This window comes from Drosophila grimshawi, unplaced genomic scaffold, assembly GCF_018153295.1.
Source record: "Drosophila grimshawi isolate 15287-2541.00 unplaced genomic scaffold, ASM1815329v1 contig_1377, whole genome shotgun sequence".
NCBI classification, from domain to species: domain Eukaryota; kingdom Metazoa; phylum Arthropoda; class Insecta; order Diptera; family Drosophilidae; genus Drosophila; species Drosophila grimshawi.
Genome location: NW_025062900.1, coordinates 11,874,699 through 11,894,795, shown reverse-complemented (window position 1 = coordinate 11,894,795; position 20,097 = coordinate 11,874,699). Strand labels below are relative to the sequence as shown.

Genomic DNA, 20,097 nt, shown 5'->3' with positions numbered 1-20,097 from the left:
GGGAAGAGGAGTGGTGGCAAAAAGATTGTCACCGGGCCAATTGCTGGGAACGACAACTTCAAATGATTTATCGCCAGATAGTTGAGTTCAAAAGCGAAACGCAAAGGAGCGAGGGCAACTTTGGCTGGGCGCACAAATATTTATTTATAAAATTGTTATCCTCGACAGACTTCTTTAATACAACACCACCACCCACATAGCGCCCCCGTCTCGCCGTCCGTTCACTTTGTTTTGCTACAGCTTTTGCCACCGATTCTTCGTAGAGGGAAGTCCTTGCCGCGTGCCTTGCTCATTGCCAGGCATTCGCTCATTTTCAAATCGGATTTTATCAACTGAATGCCATTCTTGTGCAAATATCTTATCTCCCGTTGGCGCACAGGATAATGGCAGCTTTTCCTTACCCCCCGCACACCTCCTCTCCAGCTTTACCTCAATTTCCACACTGTCCCACTCCGTTCTATACTCCATCTTCTAGCTTCTTTACTCTCTATTTCGCTTTGTCTTTCTCTGTTCAGCTGAGCGGCTCTGAGCTCAGTTGAGTCTCATCTTGGCCCTTGGTTCTTGCAGCTTTGTATGGCTTTGGAATTATTTTGAAAGCGGAAATTGATTTTCGTTTCTTATTGTGCGCGACTTTTGTGTTGCTTTGCTGATTTCTTTCTTTCATTGATTCATTCATTTACCTCCTCCCTCCGCCCTTGCATCCATATCGATGCTCGTTTAACATGCATATAAACAAATATACACTTTTCCAGGGCATATTAACATTGTATTCACTTTATTATTGCCTATTTACAAGCCTACATTTACTACTTTAAGGCTTTTTAAATATATGGTTTGGATTGAATCACATTTGAAGTATATTTAATAATTGATAGTCATTATAGTTAAGTCTTATCTTATACAATGTTCCAGCTTATTTGTTCAAATAAAATTGAAAGACAATTTCAACTTAAATACCATGCAATAGAAAAGATACTTTTTTATTGCACGGCCCAAGCGATTTGCTGCCTTAAAGTGAATGTAAAAAGAACCTATCAGCGATGCTATGATCTGACCCACTTTATGCCCATTTATTTTCACTGAACCTAGGCCTGACCTCCCCATTCCTAAGGACGACACGTTTATGTAGTATTCGTGGTTGGGTGTCGGGTGCTTTAGGGTCCTCTTCACTCGCGTCTGACATTATGAATGATCAGCATAAATTTCGCGGACTCTCACGAGTTGCAGCTGCTACTGCTGCTGCTGCTGCTGCTGCTGCTGCTGCTACTGCTGGAAAATGAAAAAGAAAAGATAACCAGGAGAACAAACTGAAGGACGGCTCAGAAATTCATTCCATTTCATTTCCTTTGTACGTGAGTGAAATTTTTTATGCAATTTTCTCTAATATTTCTCTGAGCTCAGCCCGGCAAATTCATGACAATGCAAACAATTTGCTGACTCTAGTTAATATGCCAAATACAAGAGTGTTAAGCACTTTTACAAAGTCTTCGAGCTGTTAAAAATTTTAGCAAATAATTGAGTGTGCAACATTGTAATGCGTGCAAGTTTTTAACTCACAAATTGAGTGAACTCTATTTATGTTGATTGGGCAAATAACTTGGCCATAAAGTGTAATATTTCCTCAGCGTAAGATGAACTTGCAGATGAACTTGCGATTGACTATGAGTTACCCTGTATGCAAGAGGATCCTTGTATTTTACAACTTAGCTATGAAAGTGTTATGGTATAAAAGTCATGCGTATATCTCTATGTTAACTAAACAAAATCTGAATTCGCAAAGCACATTCCCTAGCTCCTATCACGCACTTCACTTGGAGTAGGGTATAAAAATACAAATAAAAAATTAACTCCAAAAATATAACCCAGCAAATTCCTTAGCCACTTGAATGCCTTGTCGAATAATTCAGCAACAAATTGTAACACAGGGAGACGGAGAGGGAGAGAGAGCAAATGCCAAAAACTAAATTCAGTTTACATAATATAGCTCATAAAATATTTTTCACCCTCGACCTCGACAAACCGGCAGACAGACAGTCAGACAGCCCTTGGCATAAAACTAGGCCACACTTCAATGCGCCTTGAAGCACAATTTAAGCATAAACAATAAAGAAAAGCGACGAACTCGAAGGAAATAAAAGTTGAAACTCGAAACATTTACATATGAAACGAACCCGCCCACTCAACACGAACAGACAAAATTGTGGTGGAACATTTTGGTTTTGCGGCGAGCGGGGGAGAGTTGGTGGCCTGGAAATTGGATACAAGCGTTTGTGGAAGGGGCTAAAGAGACAGCAGACTAAACAGCACTAAATTAATTCTGCACAATTTGCATTAAAATATGCAAATAAAAAAGTGAAAGAAGCAACGGAAACGAAAAAAAACCACCCGCACCCGCGCCCGCAAAAGCGAAGGGAACGTTTAAGCCAAAACTAAGCCCACAGCCAGAGTCAGAGATGGAAATGGAGGCAGAGATGGGGAAGCAGTTGGAAACGAAGCCAAAGACATATTCCCAGCCGTAAGCGTTAAGCATATGTGTGGCTGACTGAGCCCGCCAGACAATCGATGGGCTCCAGGAGCCTTTTAAATTTCAAGTGTGCTCCATTATGGCTTTAATGTTGGGAAAAAGTACAACAAAAAAACCACCCCACAAGAGGTTTTTGAGGCAGACCGTCGCTCAGTTCGACTATCGGGTCTGGTTAGCTTGCCGTTTCGATTATGAAAGTGCTGCAGCCCCCACATAAGCCCACCCAATACATGTGCAAGAGCAGCACCAAAATACGAATTATTCCCGAGGCGCAACAACAAAAATTCAGCTGGTTGCAAATTTGATTGTTCTTGGAGCCGTCGCGCAGCCAAGAAAACGTGGCTATGTCAGAAATCCATCGCAGCGTGCAGCACGAGTGGGTGTGGATGTGGACGCTGGCGTTGGCGTTAGCGTTAGCATCGGCATCCAATGAAGCATACAACTTTAGCGCACTTGCAACAGCTTTTTTCCACCCTATACCGCCTGTATCGAGGCATGCCAGTTAGTTCAGCAAGTTTACAACGTCTTAAAAACAATAGGAATATATTGAAGTTTATTAGTCTTAATTTATTTCATTTATCATCTGGTAAAGCATACAAAAATATTCCTTTGACTGACTACAAACTATTCATATATTCAACTATCAACAATATTATTACTTATTAATTATAGCATTTCTTGAAAAATGCAAAAAGTAAATTAAAGTTTGGATGTTTTTCCTTAAAATCTAAATAAAATTGTGAAGCAGCAAAAGTTTTGTTTTACAGCGTATCTTCTAGTCGAGCCTAGCCTAAACTTAAGCACTCTTACTTGTTTTATATTTCCTCACTTGCGTTTCCTGTTCGCTTTCTTCCGGCGCGCACTGTGCAAAAATATGTTAGCTTCCAGCTTAGTAATCTGCATTGACTGTGATGGTACACACACGCACACACACACACACACACGCACATACACACACATTCATATTGAAGTCGCAATGCAGAAAAATGCGTATATATTGAAATGCTGAAAGAATTGTGTGCAACGAGCTGATGAAAATGCAGCACGCAATGAGTTAGCTGCCAGCTACTTTCTGGAAATGGCATATTTACTAAGATCTGTGTTCTCCAAATTAACAAACTAAGCTTTACAACTCATGAAATCAATGACGAAAAAGCGTTTGAATGTTCCAAATGAGTAAAAATAGGTTAATGGCGACCTTGCAATGATCTGATAAAATGCCATAAGTTCGACTATTGTTAGGGACTTTAATTTCAAGATATGTTGAGTTCCATGTCATATAAATTTTATTTGATTCATTACAGAAGATTCAATCAAAAACAGTTAGTTAAATAAGTTACTATAAATTATAATTTTCGATTAGTTTAATTGCTGCTTTAATAATTTGCTAGATGAGACTATTAAGTAAAGGCTTCTATCATAACCTACGTTTTCTGATTGAAAATATGATCAAAATCCATGAGCTAGAATATTGTAAAGAGCTTTAATTTCAAGTCTTTTTGAGTTCCATCTGATATTAATTTTAAGTGATTAAAGATTCAATCAAAACTTACCGAATAAAGTAAAGGCTTCTGGCATATTAAATCACAAAAAAAAAGTAGTCTCTGCCTTGCATTTGAATACCTTTAACAAACTCATCCCCAGCCCACGTCAATTAAATTTTATGTAAACGTTATCTCAAGCGTAGTTTCTCGCCTGTACTATCTGCGAATAAAACAAGCACAAGACTATGTTCACTTTATAGACCTTTTAATAACATTCGTGTAGACTACTTAGCGTAAATGTATGGCCGAGAGTCCGAAGGCAATGCACCCATTAGGCCAACCGGTAAATGAGCATTGAAACAATTCATAAAAACTACCCAAAAAGGCAATTTCATGCGCAACAGCCACGCATAAGTAGACTTATAGCCTGGACTGGATAGCTACTGTGGTCTGTGCAGGACCTTCTACAAATCCCTACCACCCGTTGATAGAGGCACTTACGAGGCGCCAATGTAATGGGAGCGTCGCTTGTCCAATAGTGAAAACGTGTTTACGCTTTTATTATGTAAAAGAAGTTAGCCAGAAGCAGCCATAAAAGCTAGCCAATTCCAGCTAACAACTCTAGCACCCAACTCCAACTGCGACCACACAAATCTGCGCCGGACACTCACACGCGCCGTAATGTATGCAAAATAATTGTGCGCATTAAATACGCTCAGTTCAGTTCTGTTCTGTTCAGTTTAGTTAATTTCCCTGTGCCTAAATGGGTCTAGCGTGAAGAACAATACTTTAAAACCTGAATCTTGTTTACATATCTATTCTGTAATATCATAGAGAAACAGATTCGGGTTTACTTGCAGGAATATGTTTTGATGGAAGAACTTTAACATCAGAAGGAGGCACTTCAACTTAGTACATTTATTTGAAATCAAATCATTTCATTACCATATGATCATTTTTTTAGATTTATCATTAATTCTTTTTAGCATGCGTATCCTAAAAGTTTTGACAACTATCCGTTTCCATACGCAAATGTTAAATGTAAAGTAAAAAGCAACATTCTGCAGAAAAGCTACATTACTGATTATGCATACTTATGCAACTCAGCTACTGGCATCCTTGCCGCATTATTGCTTGTTTGTTTTTATGAACTCTTTGGGCATGAGGTTTTGCATTTTCAACAAGAAACAATTAAGAAAAACAGAAAATGAGGCGCGTATCATAAAAATGAAAATTATGCAAATGGAAATTGTAAGGCAACAAAACGCCACACAATATGCGAGCACTTAAAAATGTTAAGTGTGGGAGAAAAACAAAAAACAAAAAAAAATGAATGCAAAAGACTTTAGCTTTAGGTATTGTTTGCACTTATTTCCCTATTCAGAGTATGCAAATCCCATAAAAACTCATTTTGAGCCAATTGAGCACATTGTTTTTGTAACTGGTTGATGTTGTTGCTATTGTTGCCTGCTTGCAAGCGAGCTGAAAATCAACATAGAAAATAACTTTGTTACCCCCTTCGCCCTTTCAACACTTCCACATTAATTAACTAAAAAATGTGTTATAGTTCTGTGTTTGTTCTTAGTTAAATTGAGAATGAAAATGAAAATCAAAACGAAAATGAAAATAAATACAACACAAAAGCGTTCAATAGTGAAAATTACTCAAAGTTGCAACGTTGCACAAACAACTGAAACATCAGCTAGCTACTAGAAAACGCACACATTGTTAATACAAAACTCACTGCAGGGCAATAATTGAAGGCACACATCCAAACACCCACAATCCACACATAAGCCGCACCCTTTCAGCTCCCCCTCATCACTCCATTAACCCCTTTTCCAGCAATTGTTCTATACTATGTGTACTGTTGGTTTTTAATTTTATGGCCAAACAACAAAACGCTTACAGATTTCGCACTGAGCTCTCAATTTTTATTTAAAATCAATTCCCAACACTGGATGTCTGCTGTTGAACCTCAATATATATTCGAGCAACCAATGTGCTATAATCCCGTTGAGTTTGTGGCTTGGCAATTTAAGAAAAACACAGACAAACATATTTGAAATGTGAGCCACAAAACCGTTGAACTATTGCAATTTTAATCCCCTAGAATGAGTTTGCCGAAGTCCAGTTGAGAGAAACTCCAATTTAGCCAAAGCATCGTAAGTTCGTACAAATTTTCGAATTTACATTCTCTATCCAAATCGGGAAATTTTCAGACAACACTTTTGAAAGAAACTTACTCGTAATTAAGTGTGCATATTTTGAGGATTGAGTCTCAATTGGAACAGTTCTAAAGCAGCAAAAGCTTAGTTCTTAGCTGTCAAAATCCTCTTAAGAATTGTTGGGTTATAGCATAAAAAAATCACATTTTATTCCATATCCCACGTTGGGCGCCAAATGCACTAAAATACACCCGAAAACTAAGTCTGCTGATAAAAAAACTGACTCGATGAACTAGTCATATTTTTGATTACTTAATGCTGCTGGAAATTTGTAATATCAGAGCTGAAACCAAAATTAAACTCTCTTTTGGAAAAGCACCAAAGTCAAGCCAAGGGATTTCAGCCAGCTAAGCCAGCTCGTGCTTGCCACAACAAGAGCAACAACAATAAAATGCAACAGCAGATGGAGGGGGCGGAAGGGGGAGGAACAACAGGCAGTTTGTAAGTAAGCAGGCAACTATTTTCGAAGAAATACCCGTACAAATTTTCACAATTAATATGCACTTCCTGTGCAGACGACTTGCAAACCATTTTCTGAGTGCAGCCAGGCAACAAGACTTGCACTAACAGCAACAACAACAACAACAATAGTAGCAAAACAATGCAGTGGGTGGTCGGGATGGCTTTCTGGCATTCTTTAAGACCGACACACACACACAAACATACAAACACACATGCTCTCAACCCGCTCGTATTCACATGTGAGTTCATTGCTGCCATTAATGAATACGTGTGCAGCAATAAAGCCATTTTTTATGTGCAAAAGTCACGTGAGAAACAATTTAGTACAGTTAAGTCACACGACGGTCTCAAAAGGTTATGGGGCAGGGCAGTGAGGGGGTGGAGGGGTGAAGATACCGACGAAGACGAGACCGGTGCAACTTTGTGCCTGGCACAGTCAAAAGAAACCCAACTTTATTTTAACATAAATATTACACATGTGCCTGTGTGTGTGTGGGTGTATGTTGTGTGTGCATGTGTGTGTCATGTTTGTTCCAGCCGAAACTGGTATCCCAGCTAAAAAGTGAAAATATCTCAACCACATGCACAGATTAAAACTGACGGCATTTTGTGAGCTAGTAGCTGAATTAATTTTTTTACCGTTTATCAACTGGGCAAATTGAAATCGTGTTGCTTGGAATACACACACGCACACACACACACACCTTCTCTTTGTGTGTTTATGTGTGTGCCATTCTTAACCCACTTTTTTCTCTTTGGTTAAAATTGATGTGAACATTCGGCGCAGTCGAAACAACTTTTGGAGCACTTCTTTGCCGCTGGCCTAGTGTTAAACAAAATGCATGGCAATAGCCTCAGAGGGAAAGTTGGTGCCTGTAGTACCAGCAGTGACTTTTTGACAAGTACATTTTCTTTTTTACTTTCACAGTTTCTGGTAGCACATCAACTAATTGATTTTCAAGTGGAACTGTAACTTTTGTTACGACTGGCAAACTTTGGAACTATTTCTGACACTAGAAAATGCTAATTAGCTAATACATATTTAATTGGAAATATTTTTCGCTTAGAGCAGCAGTTTGAGTAATGCGTTAAAAATAACTACCATAAAATATCTGAAATAAATACTTAGACTTTGACTTCAACTTAGAGTACTAGCCAGAAGTAGATGCAAGATCTTAGGCAAATATAGGGAAATTCATTTTGAATTTGTGCAAGTGTTGATTTAAGAGAAGAGGACTCAATGTTATCAACTTGGATCGTATCAATAAATATTCAAATTATGTTCATACTAACGAAATCTTCGGTTCAATCCAATTTTCAACTTGAGCTACATTTTGTTATTTGAATGCTTATTCATAATATAGCAATTCTTTTCTTCAGCTTCTTTCATTTGTAGTACAAATATCTTTCATTGAGTTGATATTATTTTTCATATCCATCCATCACTACATAAAAAGTCTTGTATTATATACTTCATTTATACTTTCCCGGTATCCATTCCAATTATCATGAGTTTTATATTGTTGCTCTGTGCGAATGCGGATTGTGTGATTTCAATAACTTCCCATGTACATTTATATTTGCCTCAACAATATTATGAAAAGTAAATACAATGGATAACTGAAAACACAAAAAAAAAACAAGGAAAAGAAAACTGAAACATGCTCTGTGTCATTTCGACTTGTAATTGTGTAATATGGCTGGAATGGTTTAAAGCCGCTTGCTGTTAAGCTGGTTGATAATTAAAATAACGGAAGCAAATTGCACGTGGTAAAACATGAAGTGAAATAACATGTTATTGCACTTTTCCTTAAATGAATTCCATGCTATTTGGCATCAGCTTTCAGCCGGTTTCAGTGCATTCTTCACACCATCTGCCCTCTCGCTCTTCCACTCGCCCAGATGATAATTACCAGACGCTGATGAAGTCGACGCATTTGTGGTCGCCTTTCACACAGAGAGACATCCTGTCGTCCTGACCCATTTCGCACTGATTCACATAAAATGCAATTTAAGACCACCGAAATAATTAAAAAAATAAAAGCACAAAGAAAGAGAGAGACACACACACTCACACAGCTACATGCCTATAACAGCATTCATTGGAAGCAAATCAAAGGCAACTCTGATCATGCGTGCAACTGTTGCAACTGCTGCTTCCAGGTGCAAGCTGCCTGTTGCCTGTTGTCTTCCACTGTCCACCCCCGGGCACCGTTAAATGGCGTTGCGGTTAATGAAATTGTCTCGTCTCGTCTCGACGAGGCTGTCGACTGCCCACTGACATATCAGTTGATGGCACGACAGTGTGGCAACATTGCTTCCATTTCTCTTTCTCTTTCACCGTACGTCATCTTGGTTGCCGCCTCTGTCTGCAGCACCTGACGGACTTTGAAGCGCAAAAGCCAAAAACGTTTATACCACATTGCACTAAACTAAGCAAAGTCAAAAGCGTCATGTTTCTCCAAGACCCCCTTTGCCCCATTTCTTGCATGTCCGCCATGCTCGCTTTGTGATAGCAGTTGATGCAACGCACGCGTCTCAATTTGACATGCTCTGAAAACAGATATTGCAGCTTAAGAGGAAAGTTCAACTTTGAGTTTGACTTTAAGCAATATGTTAAATAAAAGATAGAATAAAATAAAATTATAATAGAAGCTCAAGAGTTAATAAAGAAACCATATTTTACTATTGAAAAAGAAATAGAGGAATTACAAGTAAATCGTAATAAGTTAGCCACTCCAAAAATAAAAACTAGAAACTAATAGAAGGCGTACAAATTGAATGTCTTCAACACAGGTTCATCTTCACTTTATATCAACTTTCGCCTTCTTGTTGGGCCTCTGTGTGGGGCAGAGATGGTGATGTTGCTGTGGCAAGCTTTTAGTTGCTTAGGCTCTTGGGTTCTTGGGCTGGTCGTAAAAAACGTTTGCGCAATGTCAACAAATTTGCGCGCTTATTAGATTTTCGTGGTTGCACACAATTTCGCCAACTAAGACCGCCGCAGAAAGATAAAGTGCAACAGCAGCAGCTGCAGCAGCAGCAGCAGCAGCAGCAGCAGCGGCAGCGGTGGCAAAATATGAATAAAATAGCGAAAACTTTTGCCAAACGGAAGTGCTTGCTGCGTTTTGGCTTCGGTTGACCAGCAGCAACGCCCTCTGGCATTCGCACACACAGACACACACACACACCACGCCCCTTAGCTATGACCACGCCCACAATTCCAACGGTCACGGTCGCCGCTTCTGCTAATGAGTTTTGTTGTCAGTTCTTTGCTGGCTCATGCACAAATTGGGCAACGGCTGCTGCGACCTTCCCCCTCCACCCAGCTCAGGGCAGCTGCGTTTTACATGAATTGCATGAGAAATTTTTGCGCACAATTTTTGCATGTGTTGGTGTGTTTCCATGTCTGTGTGTGAGTGTGGTAAGTTAATATTTGCTGCATAAATTCCAGCGCTTTGGCATTTGCTACGCTTCGTTTTGCTCCTTTTGCGCTTTTGTCGTGGCTCTTTTTTTTTTTTTGTTATGCACAAATTATGAAAATGCAGACATACTCATTTACTCCCTCCTCCCACACACACACACACACACACCGTCCCCTCCTCTCCCTCACCAATAATAACAACAACAACAATGGTCAGTCTAACCACGGCAGCATACAAAATAATATTAATTATGTTTTGCATTTTCAAGCTTTGCATTTTTGCCTTTCGAATTTTCTTTGAATCTGAGTTTGTGCAGACATTGGCTAATTTACTTTCAGCATACATTTTTTGGCTTAATATAAAACGTTAAATTTTAATTTTGTAATTAAAAACAAGAATTTACTTGCGCAAATGACAAATTAATTTAGCTGAGCTGCTGCCTTATTGGGAGGATTTTTGGGTATGTTTCTTTGTGGCTTTAGCGATGCAAAAGTTTATTTGGTGTTTTCTTGAGTGTGAGTACAAATATGAGAAACTTATTTTAGTTTATTGCTTGGAAACCTATTTGTATGTTGATCGTTCTAGATCAAACCAATTGCAGCCGATCGTCGAATTAGACGAATTACTGAAATATTGCTGGATCAAGATCGATGCAACTGTCGCTTTTAAAATGAATTAAAAAGTTTGCGGAGAGCGTTTTACAATTTACCACGCACACAAACACTCAGCCAAACTGCTCTAATTAGTAATCCCAACAGTCCAAAAGCCGCACTCAAACACGCTCAAAGCCGTGAATAGTTCAAACATGTTTTAATACAAACAAAAGCAGCAAAACTCTTGTTTTTTGCTGTTGTTTTAGTAGTAGTTGTAGCTGTTCAGCATGGACTGCAAACAAAAATGCTGAAAATTATCCGCTTAATCGTAACCAAACCAATTCTCTATGTATCTGTGTGTAGGTGTGTGTGTGTGTGTGTGTGTGTGTGTGTGTGTGTGTGTATGTGTGTGTGTGTGTGTGTATGTGTGTGTGTGTTTGCTGCGTTTGCAAAACAAACAAAAATGCGATGCGCACACAAATATGACACTGAATTGTTTGGCTCGCGGACAGAAACAATTCAAATGCAATTGGACTGAAATGGACAGCAATACACAGAAAGAGAGAGCGAGAGAGCGAGAGAGAGAGAGAGAAAGGGAAAGAGAGAGCGAGTGTGCGAGCGACAGTTTCAAATTGCATTTCACACATTTACGGTATCCAAAAACCCCACTCAACTTCACTCAATCCCCGCACCCGTCCCCGCCCCTCACACTGTCATTTTGATGTCTGGCAAATGCAAACAATGAATTCGATGAGCTGCACTTTGAATTTACATTGTAAATTTGTGAGTGATTTTTATTGTTTTTGCGCAGTCGACCCCATAAATTGGTTGACATTTTGTGTGTGGCTGCGAATGGAGCTAATGACTTGCACCAAAAAAAAACACCAGTAGCCAGAAAAAAATAAATACATCTATATATATACATATACACATAGGTATACATTTTTTTTATTTATTTGGTTATATAATTTTGTCGCTTTATTTTTAAATGGAATTAGCTATGTACATATTTAAGTAATGTGCGAGTGTGTGTTTGCATAGCGGCACTTGTCATTTAAATATCCCAAGCGAAAAGTTGATATATGTTTGTGTGTGTATGTTTGTCTATCGGATTTGCTCACACAAACCTACACTGCACTACACAAAAGTTGGAAAACTAAAGTTTGGCATAGTTGCCTGCTGCTCATTTAAAATATTATGGTGTACATTGGTATGACAACTGAAAATTATTTTCCCACAGCAATTGGAAATTGATGTCACCAATGCTCAGCTGCATTTCCCCATTTGACCGATGCAACTTAGTGTCCCCGTAGGCGACTCTATGGCGATAGAGTACGGGCAAGATGAGTGAAATTACCTTCCGGGTGTGACTCGGCTGCGTGGACAACAAAACGTAAACATAACCCATAGGAAATATGGCCACTTTGCTGCAATGTTCATAGAACTCATACACGAGATATGGAAGCGATTCCGGATTATAAAAACAATTGATACGATGTGCCACATAGATCCCATTCAGATCAATTGCAAATGGCATAGAAAATGTGGCATTTACCACATTATGGATGGGCTGTTGCAGCAACGGTAAATAGCCCAAATTCTCGATGATAGCCATAAAATGTTGGACCCCGGCAGCGGCACCACCATAATTATATCCCTGACACGAGACATAACCACTATTGTATACCTTTAGGCTGCACGCGGGCTTCGAGAGGCGCACAATGAGTGCTGAGGATATTTGGGGCTCGTAGCGCGTATTCCAGAGATGTTTACTTAATTGCTTCAGATCCAGCGAGCAACCAATTCTCAAGTGGCACACAAAGGGTCTGCATAATAAATATATATATATATATATGTGTGTATATGTTACATATATCTGCTAAGTCTGCTCTAACTTACCGATATAGCATGTGCAAATACTTCTCGATAGCACAAAGTTTGGAGACATCCTTATAAATGCTCATCACATCGGAATCCGTTATAACGGTTATAATCTTCAGATCCTTAAATGTTGACTGCTTTGCTTTGATTGCATCTCGTTTGTGCATTTTGCGCAACTGTTGTGTAGTTTTGCAATTTTTATAGCAATGCTCAGCCGCCATCAGTTTATCATTCACCAATTTCTCAATTGACAATTTGATTTCTTGTATCAGTGTGACCAACTATTTGATGGAACATGTGTTTTGTTCCTCATCTCAATCGATTCTCTCGCTGAAGAGACTTCGATCAACTTGATATTGATATCGATGGTTAAAATTAAATCGAAATAGAAGCAAAATCTAATTGAAGTGCCCTTTTTTTAGACTTGAATATTATATAATCAAATTTAAATATATTTAATTTTAAAAATGATCAAAATCACCTTCGGATTATTCCTACTAATAAAAAACATGAATCACTTATAATGTTGTTATCGAAATTCAAGAGTAATTCGATAACTACTACTTTCTAATTGGAAACTAGCTCTCAGCTGCAATTCAAAACTTATTAAACTCCCTTAGGATTTTCAGCTAATTCACAAATTAATGCAAAAGTTACTCCTTGAATTAAATGTAAATTTAACTCTCATTTATATGCAAATTGGTCATAAGTTATAGCCGCTATAATCGACAAAATAAACGCCCAAAGTCAGCCAAAAACTTTTGAAAAACTAACCCATGCCGCTGCTGCCGTCAAAACCAAACAATCAAAATATCATTTAAATTCAAATCGCAAAAATTGCATAATTGAAACGCCATTGAAGTCCATTAATAACTTTATTATGCAGCCAATGAAATGCAAATACACCCACACACACATATAAATAAACACTCCCACACACACACACACACACACACACACAGAAAGAGCACTCATCTTTGTAATGGGGAAGGGAGGGAGGAAGGTAGGGAGATGGTGCAGGTGGCTGATGTTAGCTCATCAAACCCGAAAAACCACTTTGCTCAACTCTTTTCAAAGTGCATACATCATCAACGCTAAGCCAAAACAAAAAAAAAAAAAAAGGTGGCTCAAAAGTATGATGAAGGTGGGTGGGTGTTGGGTGGTGGCTGGGTGGTTTGGCTGATGAATGCTGGCAGCGGGCGATGAAAACTTTTGTGCAATGTTGATTTTTCCGCAAGACTCGGTTTTTTTGCTGCCATCGCTGGACGGCGAGACGATCGAAGGTGGGTGGCATTCATGAGGAGTTGGGGGAGGGATTGCCCCAAGCACTTTGCCAACAAAAACCCACATCTCAGGCAAAAGTCTTTCAATAATAAAAATATTGAGACACAATAAGAACAACAAAAACACAGAAAGAACAGTGAAATGCCGAGTGAAAGTGCACAGCAGATGAAGAGCTAACCAAGCAGCATGGATCAATGCAAATGCAATTTAAAAATGCCAAATCCACAAACATCTGCAGTATTCCTTTAACTCAATATTAAGCTGGCTTTTAACCAAACTGAGATATATATCAAATCAATTTAGGAAACTGTAAATTTAGCTCTGTGTCTGCGTAATATGTAATTTAGTTAATTATTTATTTATTTAGTTAATGTAATCAAAAAATAGTACGCATCAAGTGGGAAAAGTTATTAAAACTGGGGACTACATATATTTTCGATCTAGACACAGATTATTAATTTATAGACATTTTTTTCAAATATTTATATGTGTTTGGTATACGAAAACTTGTACTAGATGTCTTTTGATCTTGTTTTTATTTAAATTTAACTCTCTATCTATTTTGGTTTAAAATATCGACCAAAAGTGAATTTAAAACGTGTCAAATTTTAACCGCCTTAAATAAAGCTGTTACACCTCAAGTCCCTCGGCTGCCACGCCCCATTGTGCTTTAATAATGTTTGTTGCCCCGTTGCCTTTTGACGCTAATGTTGATGTCGCTGATGACGGCAAACAAAACAATGGAATCAAAGCCGTTTAATGGCTTTTGTGTGTAAAATGAATGAATGCGACAATGTTTCCGGCATTCATTTGCGGCATCATTTGCTTTGTGCCACCAAAAAGAACAGCGCCCAACTCCTGCACATACAACAACCCATTAGCTTTTACAGGTTAAGGGGCAAGCAGTTGTTGTTGTTGTTTCTGGTGTTATTGCAAGTGTGTATACACACACTCATTCAATAGGTAGAAACAGTTGCATACGCTAATCGATAAAAGGGGATGCTGGTAGCACACAGCACCAGCCCTTCACCCGTCAAGGATGCTGCATGTGACTACAAGTACAACGCCAGTGGCATTATTGGTTACCAAGTTACCAACTTGCCACAACGTTGCTGCCACCAGCACAATGCGGGAGATGTGTGTGAGTTTGTAAGAGTGACAATTAAATGAATGTGCGTCTGATATGTACTGAAAATCTTACATTTCAACAATTTTGAGTTACATTTGAGTCTGATGCAAAACTATATTTGATAAAAATTTAATATTTTTGTCATATAACAACATTTATCTTTGTTAAATAACTGCTGAATAGATTTCTATTTAAGTTTGTTGGCAAAATATTATCAATTAACACGCTCACTGAATACTTACACGATATATATTTATTTTTTTTATGTTTTAGTGCAAAACAAAATAAGTAATAAACTTTTGCGTCGAAATCAACGATTTAGTCAGTCTTCAGATCTTCAGCAATAGTTAGATAGAAGATAAGCAAAATGATCTTATCTTCAAAGTTAATTAGTTTAAGCCTGATGGAAGAATTTATACTTCAAATTCAGCAGCATTTGTCTTTCATCAGCTTATGCCGAATGAAAAATAAATACAAAAGATAATGTCTCCGATCGCATAATGTATAAATACTCACAATCTATCTTTCTCCCTTGTTATATACAAAATTGAGCAGACTTTCGTTTAACTGGTGTACAAATATTTCTTTATTTGTTTATTTCGTTAGATTTATTTTTTGCTGTCGAGTTAAATATCTGTTGAGTCGCGCCAGCAAATCGAATGCCAATGCTAAATATACTCGGCTAATTAGGCGATCAAGAGCCATGCCCGAAAAACTCATTAGGGGTGGGAGGCAACAAGCGAAGTAGGGACGAGGGGGTTGGAATGTTCTGGCGTGAAAATCAATAGCTCTATTATTGTGGCAGAGAATGACGCGACTCGACGCGTTGATTGACAGCCTAATTGAGGCTTCTGACTTCTTTAACTTTTTGGGGCCAATGACCGCTTTACTGATTGTGCCAATAATAATATTGTAATAACGGAAAAGGAAGAACAAGAACAGCAACAACAATGGCAACACTGGCAACCCTTGACACCCCCTTCAGATATTAAATATTTACCAAAGCCTCACACTTGGCTTGTGGCGTGAGTGGCTTCCGTTTGAATTTTTTATTGATTGAACTGTTAATGTCAATTGCTGTGCAAATACTAATCAAACGCTTGGTTTACGCAATTAAGCAGCAAACACAATCCCCAAAACGCCAACAACACACACACACACACACACATACACACACTCTGTCACGCCCAGCTGTGGCATGTAAAGTTCTAAATTAGCATTTACATTGCGTGCAACACAGTGCAAGACATTAAATTAAAGCCAGCACGAAAGTAGATGCCAAACTCGCACCTATCCCCCACCTCCACTGCCACCCAACCTTTCAACACCCCGCAATACGTAAATTTTTGGGCAAGCAATCGTCATGGTTAAAAGCCGTCTAAAATCATCGGTCAAAAACCCTGTGCAAACGACACAAAACAATGCCAAAGTCTGAAACGGATATTCACAGTAGTTTCGAGCCTGGCCATTAAAAAGTCTCGTCTGCGAGTTGCCTCTCAAAACCTATACACCCCAACCCCCAACCTATTCTAAGCGTTTTACAGTTATACCCAACTTTATTCAGAGTTGATGCATATATATTTTTCATATACCCTTGCAGGGGGTATTTTGCTTCTGTTGTGAAATTTGTGAAGCTCTTTGGATACGTCTCTTAACCTGCATCACTAATTCTAAACCTATTTCATTGAAACTTGGTATTTATTCTTCTTCGATCATACATGAAATCAGAGCCGAACTCATCAGACCACTATATCATATAACAGATATAGGAACAATCAGTCATAAACATTCAAATTACTCTCTCTCTCTCTCTCTCTCTCTCTTGACTCTAGTAGGGTATATAATCTTCGGCTTGCCGATATTAACACTATTTTATTGTTTGTTTTTTTTTATTATTATTGAACTTTCAAAGGGTTGGCTCTGAACTCGCTTTTGACGTGGTAAAACAAAGCCTGGCGAGAAAAGCTAACGAATATTTTATTTATTTTTTAATAGATTTGTTTATTTGCTTGTTGGCTGGTTCAATGTATCGTTGATGGATTTTCAAAAGCTTTAAGCTTTCCGGACTATGCTGCGTATGCGCTATAATAATGATTTGATTCTATTAACATGAAATTATAAAGTAATAAGCGATAATAAACAGTACAAAATTTGCATAAATTGCATACAAAATCTGCAAATTATCAATTTTTATTAAATATCAAAATATGTCTCACTTAACTCGGAATTTAATAATTACATTTTGGGCAGCATTTTAAATTGCGATCAATATAATTGCCCAATTAATTAATAAATCATTCATTTATTAAATTATTCAATTAATAAATTATTAAGTATATATTTATGTTTGATTAGGGCAATAGAAAAAATGTTGCATTAAATTAAGGAATTACTTAAATCCTTATTTGGCCTTGGGCTGTTTAACATAGATGAACTAAAAAAGATTAGATTCTGAAAGGTTTTCATTGAGAATATTGGAAAATCACAATATAAAATCTAATAACTGATCAGCGATATATATATTCCTCAGCACGATATAGTTGAAAATCACATTTTCAAACTCGTGTGCAAGGGCATTAAATGGTCGACAAGTCTGAAATAAAATTTCTAAAAATTAAATTGGTAGTTAAATTAGTTGAGCTATTTTTGAATAAATAGTTTGATCCTTGTAAAATTTAATTTAGTTGAACAAATTTCCAATTTAGTTAAAGTGCAGACAAAAAAAGTGTGTTGAAATTGAATATTTTTGTTTGTTTTAACATAAGCTGCTTATTTACTTAAATAGAATAAATTATTACGTGCTTTACTAAGCTGTGCAAAATAAATAGAAGAGCATTCCCAAAATCAAAAAGATTATGTTTATATGGCAACTAGACACAAATATATGTTTAAACTCAACACGAATAAGGCCTTAGAGATAGTCGTATGCCTTAACTCTTAATTAGCCGCCGCAGCCACTTCATAATAATTTTGTTGCCTCATGCCACAAGCTGACAAAATGCCAGACGCTGGCGCCAAGAAAAACGTCTGTTCTAATAATAATCTTTCAAAAAAAAAAAAAGGGAAAATGCAAAGCTGAATAGCATTCGAGTGTTTTAAAATGATTCCCATTGCACTTATATGTTACTTACTTTAGAGAAGAACAAGAACAACACACTCATATTCTGACACACACACACACCCTGGGAGCGACATGATATCCGTTTGTGCTCATTCAAATCGCATGTAAAAACTATGTTGCATACTTTTTGGCACAGCCCGGAGCAGTCAGCACTTGGACAGGTTCCAGCAGCACTAGCAACAGCCAAACCCAGCAAATGCCATAGAAAAAACCACCACGTTGAATCTGAATCCTTTTTGAGCGCTGGAGGCACCGGAAGTGGCGGAAGCACATAGCGCTGAAATAAAGTGTTGCATACTGTTTGGCGCAACAATAATAAAATATCGCATATTTCGCGACTACACAAAATTATAGCAACGCTTCTTATGGCACCGCCCGCACCCCTTCGCCCTTTCGACAATATGCTTGACTTATTTTTGTTGTTTTTCAACTTGTAAGCTAATCTCCTTCTTAGTCTAGTATAGATATATTTGCACCATAAGCTCATACTGTACAAAGCATGAGCAGCATTATCAAGAGCGCGAGCACAACTACGATATACCCTGCACACCAACTCATTATCAATCATAAGTCTTACACTAATTGTATGCATGTAAATGTGTCTGAAAATGCTTGCACTTATTTGGTAAATTTTAAAGTACTATTTTCGAAGTCGATATCAGGCAATCAGGGAAAGTTATCGATAAAATCAGATCAACTTAATCTGCTTATGATTTAAAAGAAGTTAAATTCCAATTTCCAACTCCAGACCGCCAGACGAACATGGATAAATCGATTCGACTTTTGATACTAATCAAAGACACATACATTTTATGACATCGGAAATACTTTCTTCTGCTTGTTCCATACGTTAGCACAACTTTATTATACGCTTCTTACCCATTCTTAATGGGTCCAGGTGATAAAAATATCGATAAGCCGTTAATTTCGATAGTTGGACACATCGATGCGGCATAAAATTAAATCCTAGGACATATTCATAATTGATAAATAATTTTCAGTTTAATTTGATTTAAGCGTAGCGTGTATAGCATTTAGAGGGTATTAAGTGATTGGGGAATGCCCTTGCCACCTTTGCACATTGTTGGCTGGCTCCTGCCGCTGAGTGACCGCCCAACGTGCCCTCTGTTTCCAATTTCAAAGCAGACTACATTGATGGCAACAAATGCTCTCCCGCCAGCTCCGTTTTATATTTGATATTTTATTACATTACATTTCCCTGGCTTATTACATTTTGGCTTTTAAGCTGTTGACACAACTTGATTTCCGCAATCGTTTCGCAACTCCCCCGACTACTCTGCGAGCCGTGACTGGTCAGCAGAGTTGTAACAAGTGCAGTTCGTTTTTTTTTCTCTCTCTCTATCTCTCTCTGCCCCCGCTTGAGGTTGAAGTTCGCCTCAGGTTCAGCACAGTTCAGTTGAGTTTTTGGAGTCTACTGTGCTGTGTATTTTTCGTGTGTCACTGTTCATATATATATATATATATATATAGAGAGAGAGAGAGAGAAGGAGAGAAGCCACCCACGTTGTTTTGTTTTAGGTTTACGTTGCCCTCTCGCTGCTTTACAGTTCACTTTTGGTTCGGTTCGGTTCGTTTCGGTGTGTTTTTGTGTGTGCTTCCACTTTTGGGAGTTGGAACTGGCCAGCAGCTTGCTTGCTGCTGCTGCTACTTCTGGTTTTTGTGCTGACGCCTGACCCAGAAAACAAAATTGTGTCTAATGGGTTTTTGTTATGTTTTTTGACATTTTGGGAATAATGTTTCCGTTTCCGGTTTAAGGTGTGCTGCACTGCGAAGGCAACTGTATGCGACAATTTCCGCTCGCTTCGGACGCCAAAAATAAGGTCAAAATGCTCTTTAGCTGATTTCATAAAACAAAAAGTCATCCAGTCACAAAACGACCCAATCTAAAGTTGCCCCCAACCTGATATACTCACTCGCTGAAACTGAGACAGAGAGACAGAGAGATAGA

At 38.2% G+C, this 20,097-nt stretch overlaps 2 protein-coding genes across 6 annotated transcripts in view; one reads left to right on the top strand and one right to left on the bottom strand.

Annotated features, from left to right (window-relative positions):
- LOC6561556 (protein O-mannosyl-transferase TMTC1) overlaps window positions 1–20,097 on the top strand; it is a 49,869-nt gene that overhangs the window by 9,192 nt on the left and 20,580 nt on the right. The gene's annotated exons all lie outside the window — the stretch shown is intronic.
- On the bottom strand, window positions 11,656–12,866 carry LOC6561555 (TBP-related factor). The gene is made up of 2 exons (XM_032736605.2): window positions 12,613–12,866; window positions 11,656–12,539 (listed from the first exon to the last, which is right to left on the bottom strand). Exons 1-2 carry the CDS (start codon window positions 12,813–12,815, stop codon window positions 11,909–11,911), a joined length of 834 nt encoding a protein of 277 aa, XP_032592496.2. The 5' UTR covers window positions 12,816–12,866; the 3' UTR covers window positions 11,656–11,908.

Coding starts and splice junctions, on each gene's coding strand:
- LOC6561555 (XM_032736605.2), bottom strand. CDS start 12,815: ATGGCGGCTGAGCATTGCTATAAAAATTGCAAAACTACACAACAGTTG. Junction 12,540..12,612: donor TATTTGCACATGCTATATCG/GTAAGTTAGAGC, acceptor TTTATTATGCAG/ACCCTTTGTGTGCCACTTGA.